At 40.9% G+C, this 17136-nt stretch overlaps 1 protein-coding gene across 1 annotated transcript in view; it reads left to right on the plus strand.

Moving 5' to 3' along the window:
* The window catches only part of GATB (glutamyl-tRNA amidotransferase subunit B), a 41734-nt gene that overhangs the window by 23742 nt on the left and 856 nt on the right, over nucleotides 1–17136 (plus strand). The window contains exons 8-12 of the mRNA XM_062574941.1: nucleotides 199–243; nucleotides 2178–2367; nucleotides 8568–8701; nucleotides 9110–9188; nucleotides 14783–14917. Of these exons, the coding sequence (XP_062430925.1) occupies nucleotides 199–243; nucleotides 2178–2367; nucleotides 8568–8701; nucleotides 9110–9188; nucleotides 14783–14917 (583 nt within the window). The remainder of the gene's footprint in view (nucleotides 1–198; nucleotides 244–2177; nucleotides 2368–8567; nucleotides 8702–9109; nucleotides 9189–14782; nucleotides 14918–17136) is intronic.

A 17136-nucleotide genomic window follows, 5' to 3' on the forward strand; every position in this document is an offset into this window, starting at 1 on the left:
ATCTGTGTAATAGTGAAACTAATGATAAATGCTGTGTCAAGCAATGTTTGGGTGAAAATGACTGCCCTACATACATGACTGCCCTTCTTTGAAGTGGCTGAAGGAAGCTGTCCTTATGAAGTGATTTTTTTGTTTTGTGTTTTTGCCAGAAAAGTACTGTACCACATACCGCATCTTACCTGTGTTGTTTTATTTTAGGTGCACTATACCAATGAGAGATAAAGAAGGAAAACAGGATTATAGGTAATTTTTTTAATAAAGTTAATATTTCAAAAACTGAGATCTTATTTCATCTCTTGCTTGTAGATAGTATAGTGAGCATGTGAAGGCCATCAATATAGCATATATTAGAAGTGTACCTTACAGTGGAGGGGAAGGAGACCTATCAAAATCAGTGCTAGTCCAAGAAGTTCAGATCTGAGACTGTGCCTCATTCTGCTAAAGCCCATAGATCTTTCCCACACACTGCAGCTGGAGTGCGTTAGCTCAGAGTAGACAAGTTGAAGGTTTGTTTTGTAACCGGTAGACATGTTCTTAGGAGTGCCCTGACGTAATAGAAACATAGGAGTATTCAGTTAGTAGACCATGCTTCTTTATGCTTAAATTCTGTGATCAGAGGCACTGTCTGAAAATCTTGGCTACAGCTGAAGGATGTCAGTACTCATAGGCAAGTGTCTACCTTAAGATCTGCCTAGACCTGCTTAAGATACTATCCTACTAAGAACTTCCTGCCTTTCACTAGTGTGAGATGACAGTCATCACCATTTGATTGCTTACATGGTTTGGTGAATACTCTTCAATCTGCTTTCAACAAAGTCAGCCAGGCTCAATCAAATGGTAAATAGCCACCCAAGAAGGAGCTACCCAGAGAGCGAGGCGAGCAGATATGGTGACTGTCAGGAGACAGTGTTGCTGGAGTAAGTATTGGGACAGCACTGCAAAGCAGGAATTTAGGGAGCCGACAGCTGCTGAGTGCCCTGGAACAGGAGGTAGCCACAGTGGTGTCTGGATGGGAAAGAGTCAGCAGCTCAGTGACTGCTGAGGGCTCTTGCTCCCTTTCTCCTGCTCTGCGCATGCCTGCCTTCCACTTCGGTCAGGACCATCTTAGCATTGATCCAAACGGTAGTTGCCTGGTCTTGCATCTCAGAGACAGTCTTCCCATTTCTCCCCACTCTCCACCAGAGTTTGTTTCCCAGCTAGAGAACCGTAGTTCTGCAGGATGAACTTTTAGAGCCTCTTTGTCATATCTATGTTCCTGGTAAATCAATGTGTATTCTGCCAGTGACCTGATCAGTGTAGAGCAAGGATTTTGGAAAGAACTCCTTGGAAAGACTTTAAATCTGCTTTTCAAATTAGCATTTGTAGAAATGCAGCAGAAAAAGCAGTGGCCATTTTAAGAATTCCTTATGTGATAATAGTAGGCCTGACATTTATTTAACTAGATTAATTTGAGCAAATGTTAAAAAACAAAATAAAATTCAAGAGAACTCGGGCAAGACTAGTTTGTCTAAGATACTTCAAATGAAGACTTGAAAGATTACGATAATCAACATTAAACTGTTTTTCTGTTTTTTTGTAACTTTACTGCTGCACATAATGCATTCGACTTAAAATTCCTATTTAGGAAGATCTGAAATAGAAGTTACTACAGTAAGCAATGTGAGCCTAAATATCCCTTATTCTGATATTTATGAAACCCTCATTTGATCATGTAAGAGTGAAGTTTCTGTTTCAATCGCAAAGATATTCGGGTGGTTTGAGTTGGCCTTCTCTTCAACAGGCCTTTTGTTCTGTGATGGCACCCTGCTGAGCACAGTAGCTTTGCTTTTAGCACAGCATGAGGTTTTATGAAGATTTGTGAGATTAGGATGGAAAGGTTACAGCCTGCACGGATCACTTCTGGCAGTTCGTTGCCAATCTTGGTTTCTTCTTGCCATTCTGCTCCTCTTGCTGTCTGGATTTGTAATTCATGCTCAATGCCAAAAGGAATAGATTGTTTCCACGTCTTTCTTATTAATTTGGGGGCAGAATTGTTTTAATTGCACTCTTTCGGTCATGGGCTCTTTAACAGTCAGTGACAGATAAAGAAGAAAGAGGCTTTGCGGCAGATTTTATTCCTTGTTGTTGAGCTTCTTACTAAAAATAATTATAAAGGAGTTTTTCTTCATTTTCACTAGGTTTATGCCAGAGCCAAACCTTCCTCCATTGATTCTGTATGATGCTAAATCTTTGCCAGTTAATATGAACCATCAGCAAGTGGTAAATATCGATTGGATTCGAGAGAGACTTCCTGACCTCCCCAGTGTGAAGAGAGCAAAGCTTGTTGAACTGTATGGGATTCTTCCTGAACACAGCTTCACCTTATTGGTAGGTCTGTTGATCAAGTGCTAAAATAAACCATGAAACTTCAGAATTTCACTATTTTTGAAAACATTCACAAATGTCATATTAACCAGCTGTCAGAACTCAGGGATTTTTTAATTGGAAACATGTCTAACACATTGCCTGCTTTGTACCTGGGAGCCATATACATGGTATGGTGGGGAAAAAAAAAGAAACTCTACGCTGTGTGCCTAGAAGCATTTCCTAAGCAAAGTGCAGGTAAGTAACTGTTACTTAAATATTGATCTTGTCTGTCTGCACACAGACAAAGCAGTAACTGACTGCAGCAAATGGACAACTTCCTGATGACAAATCCTTGTCTGCAAGCACAGGCTCTTCTTGTCTTTGGGTCGGGTACAAGGCTGGGCATGTTGTCAGTATATAACAAATTAATAGACATCTTTTCCAGACTGCAAAAGGAAAACCTGTATTTTAAAGCCTTCAGCTTCATGTGCCTAAATCAGTCTGGTTTCTATGTTATTCTGAAACATCCAGACTTAGTCAAATATAAAAACACGAAATGTCTGTAAAACATCAACTTTGACCTCAAAATGCAGTTTACAGGGGATAGGTTCAGAAGATGGCATGGGAAAGAAAAAGATGCAACAAATGTGATATAAATGAGGAAATGGCAGCAAAATGTCATAACTTCCAAAATTATTCCAAAGAACTTTCAGTCTCTTAAATACCAATTGTAGCATCTCTGCTAGTGATAGCTCTGTGTGGGTGTTAGTGTACCCACCCGTTGTTAAACATTTCACCTAGCCAGCTAACCTTGGGCAGTTTTCTCCTTTGTAATAAGTGGAGACAGAAAAAGAAAAACTTCTTCAGCATAAGATGTAGAGCGGAACCTTAACTACTTTAAATCGTCCCCTGGAGGAGTTTCTTTCCTTTAACTATAAGTGCAGGTAGAGTAGTGCATCTGACTTAGCTACTTAATATCCCTTCTTCGTATGTCTGTATTTTAATACACTTCTGCAGAAGCTGGTTCTACAGAAAAAAAAGTGATTCTTTTTCTGAAGAAAGCTGTTAAGAAAACTGCTTTTGTGGTGGTGTGCCATTTTAGGGAGTTGCAGATCTTTTACTTTTTGGTAGGCAGGTCTATCATAAGCCTTCTCAAAGTCCTGAGGCTGCAGTAATCATACTGAGAGGTGTCAAGTAGACAGCAGTAATTTACCTTTCTAGTTCATTATGAAAATTGCAAAAAGTGATTTAGCAGCCCTCTCCATGCATGCGTTTTCTTCACATCAACAAATCTCTTACATATAAAAATAAAAAAGCTCAGAAGAGCAGATAGATCTAGCATCCCTTTCTTTGACATTTTTTTCTCCCGCTTCCTTTCACTTGACATCAACCTACTTCTTGCCCTGTCTCAGTCTTGTATCGATGGTTTCTACTATGCAGTTTCTGCCCTCTCTAGTAACTAGCCCCATATCAGCAGCTCCCCTGTCTTTCCAGCTCTTCTCTGAAATCCTCTACTGCCTTTGCTTCTTCTCTCTTTAACTTCTTCCTTTTTGCAACAAGTAAAATAATGAGCAGGCTCCAAGCAGAAATTTGAGATACAGCTTGTAATAAGATACTGCATTTATTTGAATGCTTGAGATGAACTATTTCTTCATTGTGAGTCTTCTGTTACTGTGAATTAGGATGTCAGCTTGTATACTCTCCATAAAAGTTGCTTGCCTGTTCACTGGGAGACTAGTTAACCTTAATTCATCTGAAAATGGTATGTCCATTGCTGTGTTAAGCTTACCTCAGAAGTTACAGAAGACTGCTGATAGGGCCAGATGCACAAATCTAATGAGCACTCTTTCGGGTTAGGGCGCCCAGGAGTGCTCATTAAGTAAATGGTAGTGGTAGAGGAATCTCTCTAAAATGCAAAGTCTCTGTTCTGTGCCAACTTGTTAAAGCAAAGATTATGCACCAAAGTTATATTGAAACAATGCCATACTTCAAAATGCAAGTTAGTTTCCTAGCTTATTTCGTTATGCCAAATGTATACAATAACTGCCTGTATGTACTGCAGTATTGAGAATGACAGCCATGAGACTTCTGCTTTGCCTAATTACAAGATGAGCTGAAATGGAAGGAGAGCTTTAACTGTGAATATCTTTATATCTCAGATTTCGTAAGTGTAAACAGCTAGATTTTTGACAGTTTTACATAAATTGCAATAATAAATGAAGATTATGGTTTTCTTCTTGTGAAATCCTGCTTACTCACAGAGATGCTCATTCTTTGAGCCAGGTAGACTCCATGGTTTTGGGGGCTTGATTTATGCATGCAACTTCTACTTTGCTGTGTAAATTGGTAGGCTGTCAAATACTGCTCTTCAGTCGAGAAGGATCTCAGAGAACTTTGCTAGGTATGGTAGTGTAGTATTTGTCTTATCTCCTATGGAGACAAATCCCCAAATTTATTGACATGGACATTAATGTGACATTTGTTTTCAAAAAGCGTGTTGAAGTCCAAAGATGCTCAGCCAAAAAATAGACTGGTTGTCAAAATACAGCATTAGAAAAGAGTGGACTCATAACTTGCTTTCTTGTCTGGATTTCAGGTCTTCTTCCTTAGATAACAGTGACAGTTGCACTTGAGCTCTCTCTCTCTTTTTCTCTCTCTTTTTTTTTTTTTTTTTTTTTTTTTTTTTTTTTTTTTTTTTGGTGAAACAATTAACCAGTTACATTTGTGAGTCCTTTGAACACTCGAAAGAAGGATGCTGTGAAAGTAGTTTTTGACCATTTTGTTTATGGCATGGCATTTTCACAAACATTGGTGAATTTATGCTTATTTTTTGCAACTTAAAGCATTTCATGAGAAGCTACATGAAGAAGTTTGAACTGTCTTTCATTGACTGCTGTGCTTCTCTGCTTTAATAGGCTAGATGTTCTGTTTTCTTCCTAACAATCTGGTAAATTTTTGCTACAGTTGTTACCTCAAAGTCAGTTATTGTGGGAACTGTGATGGTGAAAATGGGAAGAAGAAGGCAGAAAGTGAGATTTCGTTTGTGAAAAATGATGTAGCTTTTCATCTTCAGTTTTTTGGGAAGCTTTGTTGGTCTTTAAAAGCACAGGTTTGCATTACAGACCTAATGTCTCTAAAGATTCTAAAATAGTGTTCAGTTTTAAAATGGTTAGAAAGCATCTGAAATCACTCAGCCACTACTTTTTCGACACCTCAGTACTATTAAATGATCATTTTAAACCATGTTTAAGAAAGAAGTTTACATCTGGTTGACATATTGCATGCCAGATTTCATGCCAATGATACTCTAATGAGCAAGTTGCAATGTATTTGGTGCATAATGAGAGCACCAAGTGGCCCTCCATGACAAACACAGTGCAGTAATTCCAGAATTCTGTTTTCCCTTCTCTGAAGATTAAAATATGTTATTCAGAATTAAGTGAGGCAGTCAGTTAACATTCCTGTAAACCAGAATGTTATGGCTTACAGTGGTTTTCAGCTCAGATCTGTCACAAGGGACAGGTTTGTGTGCGTGTGTATGTGTGTGTTAACTCTTCATAAGTTACGATGTAGAAATACAGAAGCAGAAATACCTAGTGTGGACAGAACACAGGAAACTGATGAGGCTTACATTAGTAGGGAAGGATTTAAGCTAAGATTTTTATTTTTATCTTTTTAAATGATGGATGGTAGAGCTCTGTGTCAGAGCTGCTCCCTGGTTATTTTTCCCTAAACTTAACAAGATCCTGTCTCTTTTCAGTGAAAGTCATTGAAATTTAATTTGGTACCTCAAGTGAATTTGGCCTGAGAAAAGTTGACCAAAATGCCCAGCATGTTAAAATCAACTTAAAGCAGTACAGAGTATCTAGAAATTGAAGATAACCAAGTTATTCCTGCAATTTTTTATATGACAAGAAAATAAGGAAAATGTTTCTTTTCTGTCACTCATTCTGATGTTTTGACATTCTGCCTTACTCATTTCAGTCTAGCATTGCTGGCTTTTCCTACTCTTTGGCTACAGAAGATGACAGGCACTTAAAAAAAACCCAAAGGATTTTGGGGAAATATGTCCATTTTCATGTGCAGAAGTAGCAAGTATGGGGTTTAGTGTCTGCTAGCATATGTAAGTCTACCCTCTGATTGAGAGTTGCTGGCCTTACATCCTCCTGCACCCTGGAAATCATCTGATTAAAATATGAGTACGTTTGTCCTTGATTTTCAAAGGTCTGGCAGCAGGGCCAGAGCCGTAACTCCAGCCAGGCTGCTGCTATCCAGCAATCTGAATGTGCTTGCTGCTAGAGATAAGCTCTCTAGCATATACGTGGTGAAAGTGTTGGACATGCTGCATCTGAGCTATGTCGTCTGCATTCAGATATGTGGCAGCTGCAGACATTGGCTTTGTGTATGTTATGTTGTAGCTAGACCTGTTCTCTGTAGTGTTTGTAAAAGCCCTCTGCAGCACTTGTAAAATAAATAAATGAAAACAGCACTTGCAAGATGTTCACTTTTTTCCTACATGAACTGGACAGGCATTTTTATTGTAGATGACCCACTGTTTTAATAGTCTGTGTTTGTTTATAATAATGAAACCTGAGGTAAATTAGAAAAAGTACAATATTTAGTAATTCATCATTTGAATAATTTCACTTAACACGCGCGCAATTGTTAATCAAGTTCAGTATGCCTTGATAACTACATCACTCCTTTGCTGTGTTAAAGTCAAATTTGTTCTTCTAATATATTTAGATTTTACATTACTTGGTTATTAAGTAACTGCTAATTAAATTTGAAAGAACACCGGAAAGGAAGTAAGTACATGTATGTGTATTATGTACATAAGTAGGGAGAGTTGCTGGAGTTACCTGGGTTCACAAGAGGACCTCAGTGGCTAACCTAGGCTAAGAACTTATATTCTTTGCTCATGGTCGCGAGGTAAAGTTGAAGGGTCTGATTGTTGTCTCACCAGTTTTACAGCACATCAACCCATTAATCTCAGCACACTTTGTTCTATTTTACAGTTTTAATTGAGGGCAGTAGTAGTCTGCGGTCTTCTCAAAAGCCATACAGCATTGCCAATGAAAGGAGAAAATGTGGTATCTGGATCTGTTTGAAGTTTATGTAAAAGATTTGAGGAGAAGAGTCTGAGATTCTGTATTTTACATTGACAGACTGACTTTAAAGACAAGGGAGAATGATGCTGTTTTGATGGGTATATTTGAGTGGAAAAGTCAGGCTTTGGTTAGGTGTGTACCTACATTCTGTTTGCACAGAAGTGGTCACAGTGATCTGGCTTTAATCAATATGTGCTAGGAAAATGTTTTTGCTGTGATGACCGTACACTTGGCTGGCTCTAACCTGTTACCTCTCAACTCCGGAGAGCTGGCTTGCCCTCCTGGGTGTTTATGCCCTTGTATGCAAAAGTCCAGTGGCACACTGGATTTGGATTCCTCCTTGAAAAGGTAGGAAGTGTCATCTAATATTTTTTCAGCTTTCAGTAGTCCTCATGAGTTGTGTGCTTCAGTTAAAGATCCATCATTGCCTTGACAAACAGCACAGCATTCATCAGGCTATGCAATATCTGCTCTTCTTAAAAATCTCAGATTTCACTTAGACTATAAATTGAATCTCCTACTGTTGTACCTGCTGAGCATTCATTGTTCTGTGGAAAACCTCACACAATTTCTGTGAAAAAAATAGAAAAATAACCCCCCACTTCTTACAGTTAGAACTTTCTATATCATTTAAGAATGAAGTCAAGCTAATCTTACTCCATCAATCCAGAAAAAAAAGAGGTAATTGCAAGATAAAAAAATGAAATACCTGTAGGTATTCAGGAAAAATCTTTTCTGGAAAAGATAGCATGACAGCTTGCTACATGGGAGCATTATACTTTCTAGCATTATATAGACTTTTTAAAACATAAGAGAAAATGAGATAGCTTCTCCCCAAATGCTGATTTTAGGGAGGAGTTAAGAGAAAAAACTTCTTTTCATGAAGTTGGCTTAAAACACAGGAACAGGCTGACAAGTTGTACAAATGTATTCTAGACATATCAGTTTCTTTGCAGTTACCTTAATAAAATTACCCTTTTGACTTTGCAATGAATTCCTCAAATGAAGTTTACTTCAGGACTGCGTATTTATACTCTGAATATAACATATAATTAAAGTAATTATGCTTTTAGTTCAGCATCTTTGATATATTTAACTTTTCTTGAACAGAATGAAGATGGATTAGCAGAATACTTTGAAAATGTGATAAAACAGACACAGATGAAGCCAAAGAAAGTGATCGGCTGGATCCTAAATGACCTGCTCAGTTACTTAAAACAGCATGCCCTTTCAGTGAAGGACTGGTAAGGCTTTCTGATTACTACGATGGTGAAACAAAAATGTTCCTTTTCTCATGTATCGTCACTCCTTTGCTCACGTCTGCTTTAATTATTATCTGAATTATTATTATTTGTACTCTAGGGAAAACTATTTAGGCCTTGACAGTGTTGCGATGAATGAAGTTAACCAAATGCCTTTCAGAGAAGAGGACCATTTACTTAAGAGTAGTAAGCAGTGGCTTCGCTTCTTTGAAATAGGATAATGGTAAGGTACAATCAGGCAATCAAAAACAGACTTCAGAAGATGAGTGTAGTGTATCATGAGGAAGGATATTAGCTTGTCACAGCGTGAGCTTTAGGCAAACAGGAGTAGCCATTGATGTATTGTTTACTCTTTATGTTCTGAGGTAACTTTTACCACTTCTTCTGTAGCCCAGTCACTTCTTTTCTCCTGGCTGACCTTCTGAACCTTCTAGAAAGAAGACAGATTTCTTCATCAGCAGCCAAACAAGTAAGTACCTTTTTGATTTTTCTGTACTTTGAATGTGTGGCTGCTTTCTCTATTTACGTAGCAATTTTTTAAACAGAACGTACCAGTACATTGCTTGATTTAAGAAGTAAATTATTTAGAACGTTGATGAAGGATAAGTTTTATATCTGTATTATATATGTATAATAAATGATAATGCCTCACACGCATGTAATCTTACAGATATATTGTATATTCAACGTTAAAAGGTCTCATAAACCAAATGCTAGATGTAAGCAATGAAAATCGAAGTCAATTAAAGAAATTCTGCCTCCAGACAGGCTGGATAGTAGATCTCAGGTTGGTAGATCTCAATTAATCCGTGACCTGTAGTTAAACTGAGAGTTTCAGCTACTAGATACTGTGGTGTACTAAGTGTTACATTCTCAAATGTTAGCATATGGAAAAGGATTCAGTTCCTGTGGGCATACTCTCAAAAAGAGGTCTGTTTTGGCATACCTCCTGAGTCAAAAATTGAGAGTTCTGGCATTTCTTTGATTTTCTTCTGGCTTCTTTGAGCAACAGCTGTCTTTGGCCAATTGAGCAAGTATTGTGGGTAAAGCCAATTTTCCCCCTTTTTTAAATATCGTGTTGGTTACGGACAATCTGAAAAACTGTCATAAGACACGTGTGTGTCTGAAATTGTGAACTGCTTATGATAGATGTGGTGAGTGCTCTGTATATTTTGAGATTATTTTTTGTGATAGGGGATAATCTGTCATTCATCTCAAATTCTTGCAGGCTCATTTTGTGTGCCTGTGATTAGTTAGTATCATCTAGATAAGTACATGAGATGACTGTTGCTTCTCAGGTGGTCATTAGAGAAGTTGTTAATGAAGATACTTAACTTACCTTGCGTGGTTTCAAGCTTTTAACACTCTGAAATATAGAGGGCAGGTCCACCTTTCTACCACATAGTGATTCAGTCCAAGTACAGCTTTGTAATAGTACTGGAGTCAGTTCACTTTATGCATGATTATAAACCAAATAAAAGAATTGTAAATGTGGCTGTTCACCTCACTTGGAGGCACTTGCATTTAAACTTCCTGATAGTCTTTTCTTTTTTTTCTCTTTTTTTTCTATTTCTTTTCTTTCTTTTTTTTTTTTTTTTTTTTTTTTTTTTTGAGGTGCTCGTGGTTCTTAATTAAGTTGGTCTCATGATTGCTTTGCTTCTCTGAATAGCCAGCTCTTTATTATAGGCACCATAAATATGAATTTAAATGTCTACTTCAGGCATACATATTTGGAAAATTTGGATTAAAAAAGTAAAAGCTTCAGAAAGGACATAAAATATTAATAGCAAGTGCATTGGGATGCACAGCAATTCTGTGCCTGCAGGTTATGGAGCACCTATCAGTTTGGTGTCTGCATTTCAGAGAGAAACTTCATAACTCCATTCTTAACTCTCAGCTTCCTTGTGGAGGTAGAGATAGGGTATTAATGCTCTTGTAAAGGAGCTTTTTTGCCTTGTAACATAGTTGTATGCCAGCACTTCAGAGAGGTTATGAAACATCAGGAATTTCAGAGATGCATTTCTTGTTTAATTACTAACTCCTTGTAATGTGCATGTTGTCCTTTATGTTCCAAAACTGGACACAGAGTAATAACAGTACTGTTTGCCATCACTGAGTGATGCTATCAAACTGCAGGAACCTTGCCACGTTTAGTAAAGTATTTTGGTTGCCTAGATGTCGGAAGAATAACAAATGTTTATAACAACTCTCAGCAATAGGCACCGATACTGGATGGCCTGAGGGCAGAACGGGCTATATATACACAACAGCAGATGAATTGCAGCTCTTGGGGTGGAGGAGAATGAGCTGCAGTGGCAGAGACAGATCCAACAAGAAATGATGGAAGGGTTTGATGGGGTGAGTTCGCAGACATGCACATACATACATAGTCGCTGCAGGAAGCTGTTACCAGCTTAAATTTTTTAAGAGGTTTGTGTTCAGTCTCTTCTGAATAAGGCATTAAAGCTAGATAGATAAAAGCTGTGAGTGCTGATTAGCAAAGAACATTGTAAAGTAGTGTGCATATGCCAAGGAAAGGGCACTGTGTGCTTACATAACTACCACTTAGGTAATTACAGAGCTCCCACCCAACTTGCCATCAAATAGAGCATCTTACTTCAGAGGTTCCCGGAGTGGTTTCAGACTGACATGGCTGTGCAAAGTGGAGCAGCTCCCAGCTGCGCCTGTGTGCAGGGCTGTGGGGTGAGCGTGTCGCGGATGCAGGAAGCCTGCACAGACACGTGCTGTGCCCCCCCTCCAGGAGGCACTGTTGGGCAGTCTGCAGTGGGGCATGCTGGTGCTGCTGACCCAGGGTGCAAGAGCAGGGCTGAGCCTGGCTGAGAGGGCAGTATGCCTCAGCTGGGACCTCAGCCCTCATTTGCAGGGGTGGCAGTGACTATATCCATGGTGTGAGGGCCCTGCTTTTGAGGTATTGCACTGTAGGAGGAGAGTAGTTCCTGGGCTAGGGAAGCAGAAGTTAGCCCTGCTGCTGACAGCTATGCTCAAGCCACCCTGCATGGAAACCTGTGCCACGTGCTCGTCGGGGAGCTAGTGCAGGGTGTGGAAGAGACCAGGCCCCAAGTCAAGTTTGTTTATGCAGTTGTGTAGGTCATCCACATAGGAATGCTTTGAGACCCATTTGGCACCCCGACATACAGTCAGATACCGGGGAGATAAGTACAGTACACAAACCTAAACAGAACCATCTGCTTTGACAATTACGGCTGTACCATCTGGAGCGCTGGACCCGGCTTTCCCCTTGCTTTTGTCAGGGGCTGAGGGACAACTGCCAGGCATCAAGGCTTTCCGTCACTGGAAGGGAGAGATGCCCACAGGCCTGGCTCAAGTGGGAGTGCCTGCTGCTTCCCTCCTACCTTTGGCAGCAAACCACTGCGGATAGAGTTTCCAGTTGGAGCCGTTCTCAGGCACAGCAGTCAGCTGGCGTGTTCACCAGTTGCAAAATGTTTGATATGATGCCTGTGGCAGCCAGACGTTAAGGCCTGATTAATTTGTCTTGACCAACGGTTTGCTGCTATGCCTGCGTAGGTGGAGACAGCAGAATGTCATTAAAATCTAATCACGCTCAGGCAAGAATCAATAGTAGAAACTATTGAGATTTCAGTAATGGAAACGAGGCTTGAGATTCTCGTTTTGGCTCTGGAGACTTTATAATTTGATCCCACCGTTCTGGTGCAGGCAGTTTGTGTAAATGAGTTGAAATCATTTTTTAAACTGCTTTCTTTAGATTTGTACTCCCTGCCAAGTAGAGAAACACATTTTTAAAAGCACATCTTTGACAGGACTTGGCCGCATCTCTTTCTGCTTTCCTACATACCTGCGAACAAGCACAATCCTTGATAGCATTGTTGCTCTACTAGCTGGTGGGTATATTTGTTACCAAATTGGAAAGCACCCATGATGCAGGTGTCACAGGGAAAATCTGGTGCCTTCGAAGTTTCTAATGGGCAAGTGTTTCTCTCTGCCAGGAGATGTTTGGCAGAGGAAGAGCAGGGACTCCGAGCTGGATCTCTGATTGTCAAGCCATCCAGTCCCTGATCTGAGTCAGCCTGATGGATGAGGTGCGGCTGGGTAACTCCGCCATGGTTGGCTGCTTAGCTTTTGTTCGTTGCAGATTTTCCCCTCCCGCAGCCTGCAGCATCCGGCTTGACTACTCACCAATCCTAAACGTGACTTCTGCCTTTTTCCGTGAAAGCGATACGGCGTGTTTGCCGGCCAGTCTCTGATCTGCACAACGCTCCGCGGTGTTCTGCTGTGAGCTGTGCTGTGCAAAGAGGAGGCAGCTCCTTCGGCGGGCTGCTGTGTCGCCCGGGGCCTCAGGAGGCCACAAGGACCCTGCCCAGGCCCTTGGGGAAGGAGCGGGTGGGAGCTGCCTGTGGGACAGGAGAAAGGCAAGCAGAAGCAGGCAGGTTGAATCTCTTTTGAAGGTATTTGTTTCTAGGGTATTTCAGGTAGCTCTGGCTTGATGATTTTTAAGTACTGTACTGAAAGGAAGGGCTTGTAGAAGATGTCTTGTATTGCATTGATTTTTAGATATAAACAGTTTAAAGCTTCACTTACAGTGGTTGTCGTTCTGACTACTTATCAGTAACTCTAATACTTTGGTCTCTCTTTCTGCCCTTCACCCTCTTACAGAGAATGCACAAGGTGCAGCCTTCACAGTGCAGCTGTGTGTCGTTACCCTCTCTTGAAGTCCCTAGTGGAGCAATACAATCTCATGAAAAGCTTTGGGGGTACAGCAGGCAAACAAATCTTGTCTCCTTGCAGGAAGTGTCAATACATGATTCTTAAAATACTTGCTGTAGCTATAAAACTGTTTCCCTGAGGGTCTTTTGTTCCAGAAAACTCTTGTGTTTTGAGGAAAGCTTCTGGGATAATTAAAATACCATCCCACATGCTTCATTTTTCCTAGGCTGTCTTGCTGCCCTCCTAATTATTTAACATACAGTTTGAATGCCCCTTTTCCTCTCCCCCTTCCCAGCCTCTTCTTCATCCTACAGCAAATACTTAATGCTGAATTTTTGACACGACATCCATTTCCAAACCAGTACACAGCAATGGCCCAAACATACAATTACATCTTCAGTGCAAGATCGAGCACAAGCAACACTTTCAATAAGAGTTTTCATTCTCTTCTCTTGCCTTTCTGAAATAAGAGCAGAGGGAATACAGAAAATGACTGCCCAAGGAAATTGTTTTTTTAATAAATGTTCTCTTCTCTCAGGCTTATTGTAAGGCAATAGCCCTGCTGCAGCACAGGAAAACACACTAACATTAACTAGTAATTATTCCAGAGGCATAGGTTTAGTCAGCACTCACATACCTGGAGGTGATGCATAGGTGAGCCGGAGCCGCTGCATAGATTCTGCGTGGCACTATTTTCCTTTTGCTTTGTTATAGGTATCCTCATTACAGCTTGCTGATGAGGATTGGTAATGGGACGTGTCACCTGGGATTGGACTTGGTACAGTGGTCAGCTAATTGTCAGTTCCAGTGCAGAGACATTTGTCATGGAAATGCATTTTCTTACTGCTCTCAGGCAGTAAGTTCTTGTGAATAATGTGAGACGAGCGCAAGTCCTGCCTGAGAAAGAGCTTTGCAGTCAGTGGCTGCCATTGCGTTTCCCCCGCTGCCAGCGAGGGAGGAGTAGCAGCTCCGTGCAGCGTGTGCAGTGTGCACCATCGTAAAGCAGGCACAGCAAGGTGCTCCGGGGTTATGCTAGGCAAACTCTTTTGAACAGCTATCGTTGCTGGTAGTAGGCAAGCTCTGAGGGCTGCGGTGGGCTGCAGTGCACCATTTTGTGAACCATTGACCTGCTCTTATGCAGTGTGCGAAAACGTATTGCTTCATTTCAGGCAGCAGTAACGGAGGGGGAGCAAAAGAGCTCTTTCTGTGAGGCATGGGATTAAGTCTTGGCTTTGTTCACATTTAGACCACCTGCCCTGTTACAAAACTCTGACTTCTTAGTTTGGGAACTGAAATACTGCATGTAAGTGACGTTGATATGTGAAGACACTGACCATTGCTGCTCACTGTGCTTTTCAGGTGCTGGAGGAATTGTGGAAGGGGGAAGGGAAGACCCCTCTTGAAATCGTTAAAGAAAAGAAACTTGAGCTGATCCAGGATCAAAAAGAGCTTGAACAAATCTGCCAGGCGGTGATTGATAGACAAGAAGATGAGGTGATTATGATGGTGCTGGGAAGCTTGGGCACTCTGGTAGTCTGTGGCACTAAAAAGGGGATTTAGATGATGGCCTCTCCCCCCCCAGCCCTGGCCTTTTGATTGGTATCTGAGCTCTAGAGCCAGTATAGGAGGTATTCCGTGGTTTTATAGAGTTACTGCTCAGTTTTCATCAGGATCTTTTCCTATTCTTCAGTATTTTACTAAGTGTTTTTTTTTGGAAATTGGAGCATACACAAAATGAATAGAAGAAATGACCACTCTGGCTAATGTGCCAAGTCATTCTGAAAGACCATAAAAAATTACTGTAAGAAAGTGAAATTCTGGAGGTCTTTTCAGCTACGCAGTGTACTGCCAATAACCTGACCTGGCCACTTGGATAAACACAACTCTGATTTTTGCGTTGTCTTTTGTGACGTTGGGGAAACAGTGTTGAACTGTTCTGAATATGAAGACTGAGGTTATCTACCAGCGAAGTGTATGTTAGTTACGGAATTACAGACAGTATCAGATCTGGCGAGGCAAGACTTACCTCTCTCTTCCCCGTGTCCCTGACTCCCTTCACTGCTGAAGGGACGAAGCCACCTGGCTCTGCAGCATGACAGGGTCTGTGGGGTGGGAGGAGGGACCGACACGAGAGCAGCTTTAGGGGTCTTGAGCGCTGCTGCTCCTCCTGGGCTGTTGCAGCGCAAGTGCCACATAGGGAAAAATGTGGGGTTGGCTCATCTCCATCTCCTTCGAGGGACCTGCAGCAGCCTGTCGTTTTAACAAGCTCTGAGCCAGGAAAAGGAAAAAAAAGCTTGTTGAGCATGCAGGGGAGGAGTGGGGAAGGAATGAATCTAGACAGTGTCTAACATCTGCTTTAAAAAAACAAAATGGAAACAAGCACGTATACATTCTCTGAAGCAAAAAATGTAAAAGCAGGAGTGAATAGCTTGCTTCTAATATAAACATTGTCTAGATACATTTGCCATTTGGAAAAAAAAAGCATTAACATCTTTGGAGAACAATACCACCCACCCCAGATCTCACTGGGGGTGCTAACAGCTCTGCAAGAGCTTTTGATAAAGAAAATGAGCTTGCAGTAGGTCGGTGTGACCTCCATCAGACTGAGTCATTTGCAGAGGCTGATAAAAGTGCTTCTGTAGCTTCAGACTGGTACAGAAGCACAAGTGTGGATAGGAAGAACATTAGAACTGATTGGGCAGTGCAGAAGCTGGAGGCCCATAACTCCGCTGCCATTTCATTAGTAATGCCTTCTCTGCAAATTTAAGTCCTCTCTGTTTTCCAGTGTTTCAGTCAAGCTGAATGCAGTAAAAAGTGGCCTCACTTCACAACTTTTCCCAGGTGATCTTTCACTAAGGCAAAAGCTGTCCTGAAGGCCTGTAATTCAGTGCTTTAAATTTCTAAGAGAGCTTGCCTTACAAAACAGTTAGCTGGGTACTAGCCAGGAAAGAAAAGGTATGCCTTGCTGTTCCATGGGAACCTTGTCTTCAGAAGGAGTTAACTCACTCACAAACAACAGTTGCATAAACCAACACTGAGCAATTTAGGAAAATGCAGCATCTGAACCAGGCTGCATTCTTCTGCATGCAGGTGATTTCTAGCAGGTAAGGAGTGACAAGTCGTCTCCATATGGAGACATTACAGGTAAGACTTCAGACTGCCAATAATTCAGATATGGTAATGACTAGTAATATTTGCATTTGTGTGCGCTGTTGCCACAGCTGATGATTCTTACGGTATCAGTCTTTCTACCCTTAATATCTGTGAATATGACATCCTGTTTAACTGAAGCTATCATGTTTTGCCCAGTAATTCTGGCACTGCAGAGAACGTCCTCCCTGCCACACAAACAATACGAGGGCCAAAAGTTTGTGTTTCATTTGTGGTATCTCCTTTAAATGTACTTGAAAGTGAGTTTCTGACTCTGCCCTCCCCCCCCCCCCAAGTGTTTTTACTTAGCTTTTCAAATATGGCCCCTTATATTTTGCAGGTGATTGTGAATCAAACACTGGCTCTCTGATAGGGCGTATTTCTGATGAGTGAGCTAATAATTGCTTTGTTACAGAGGATTCCTTACTTGGAGGAAACACTGCTGTTACAGAAATACTTAAGTCTTCATTGGAAGGACATCACAAATGTTATCAAATAAATAGTCATTCAGGGCCAATTATTTGATATAACTGACCAATACATTGGGTCAAAAGCATGATACA

The sequence above is a fragment of the Rhea pennata genome, chromosome 4 (genome assembly GCF_028389875.1).
Source record: "Rhea pennata isolate bPtePen1 chromosome 4, bPtePen1.pri, whole genome shotgun sequence".
Taxonomy (NCBI): Eukaryota; Metazoa; Chordata; class Aves; order Rheiformes; family Rheidae; genus Rhea; species Rhea pennata.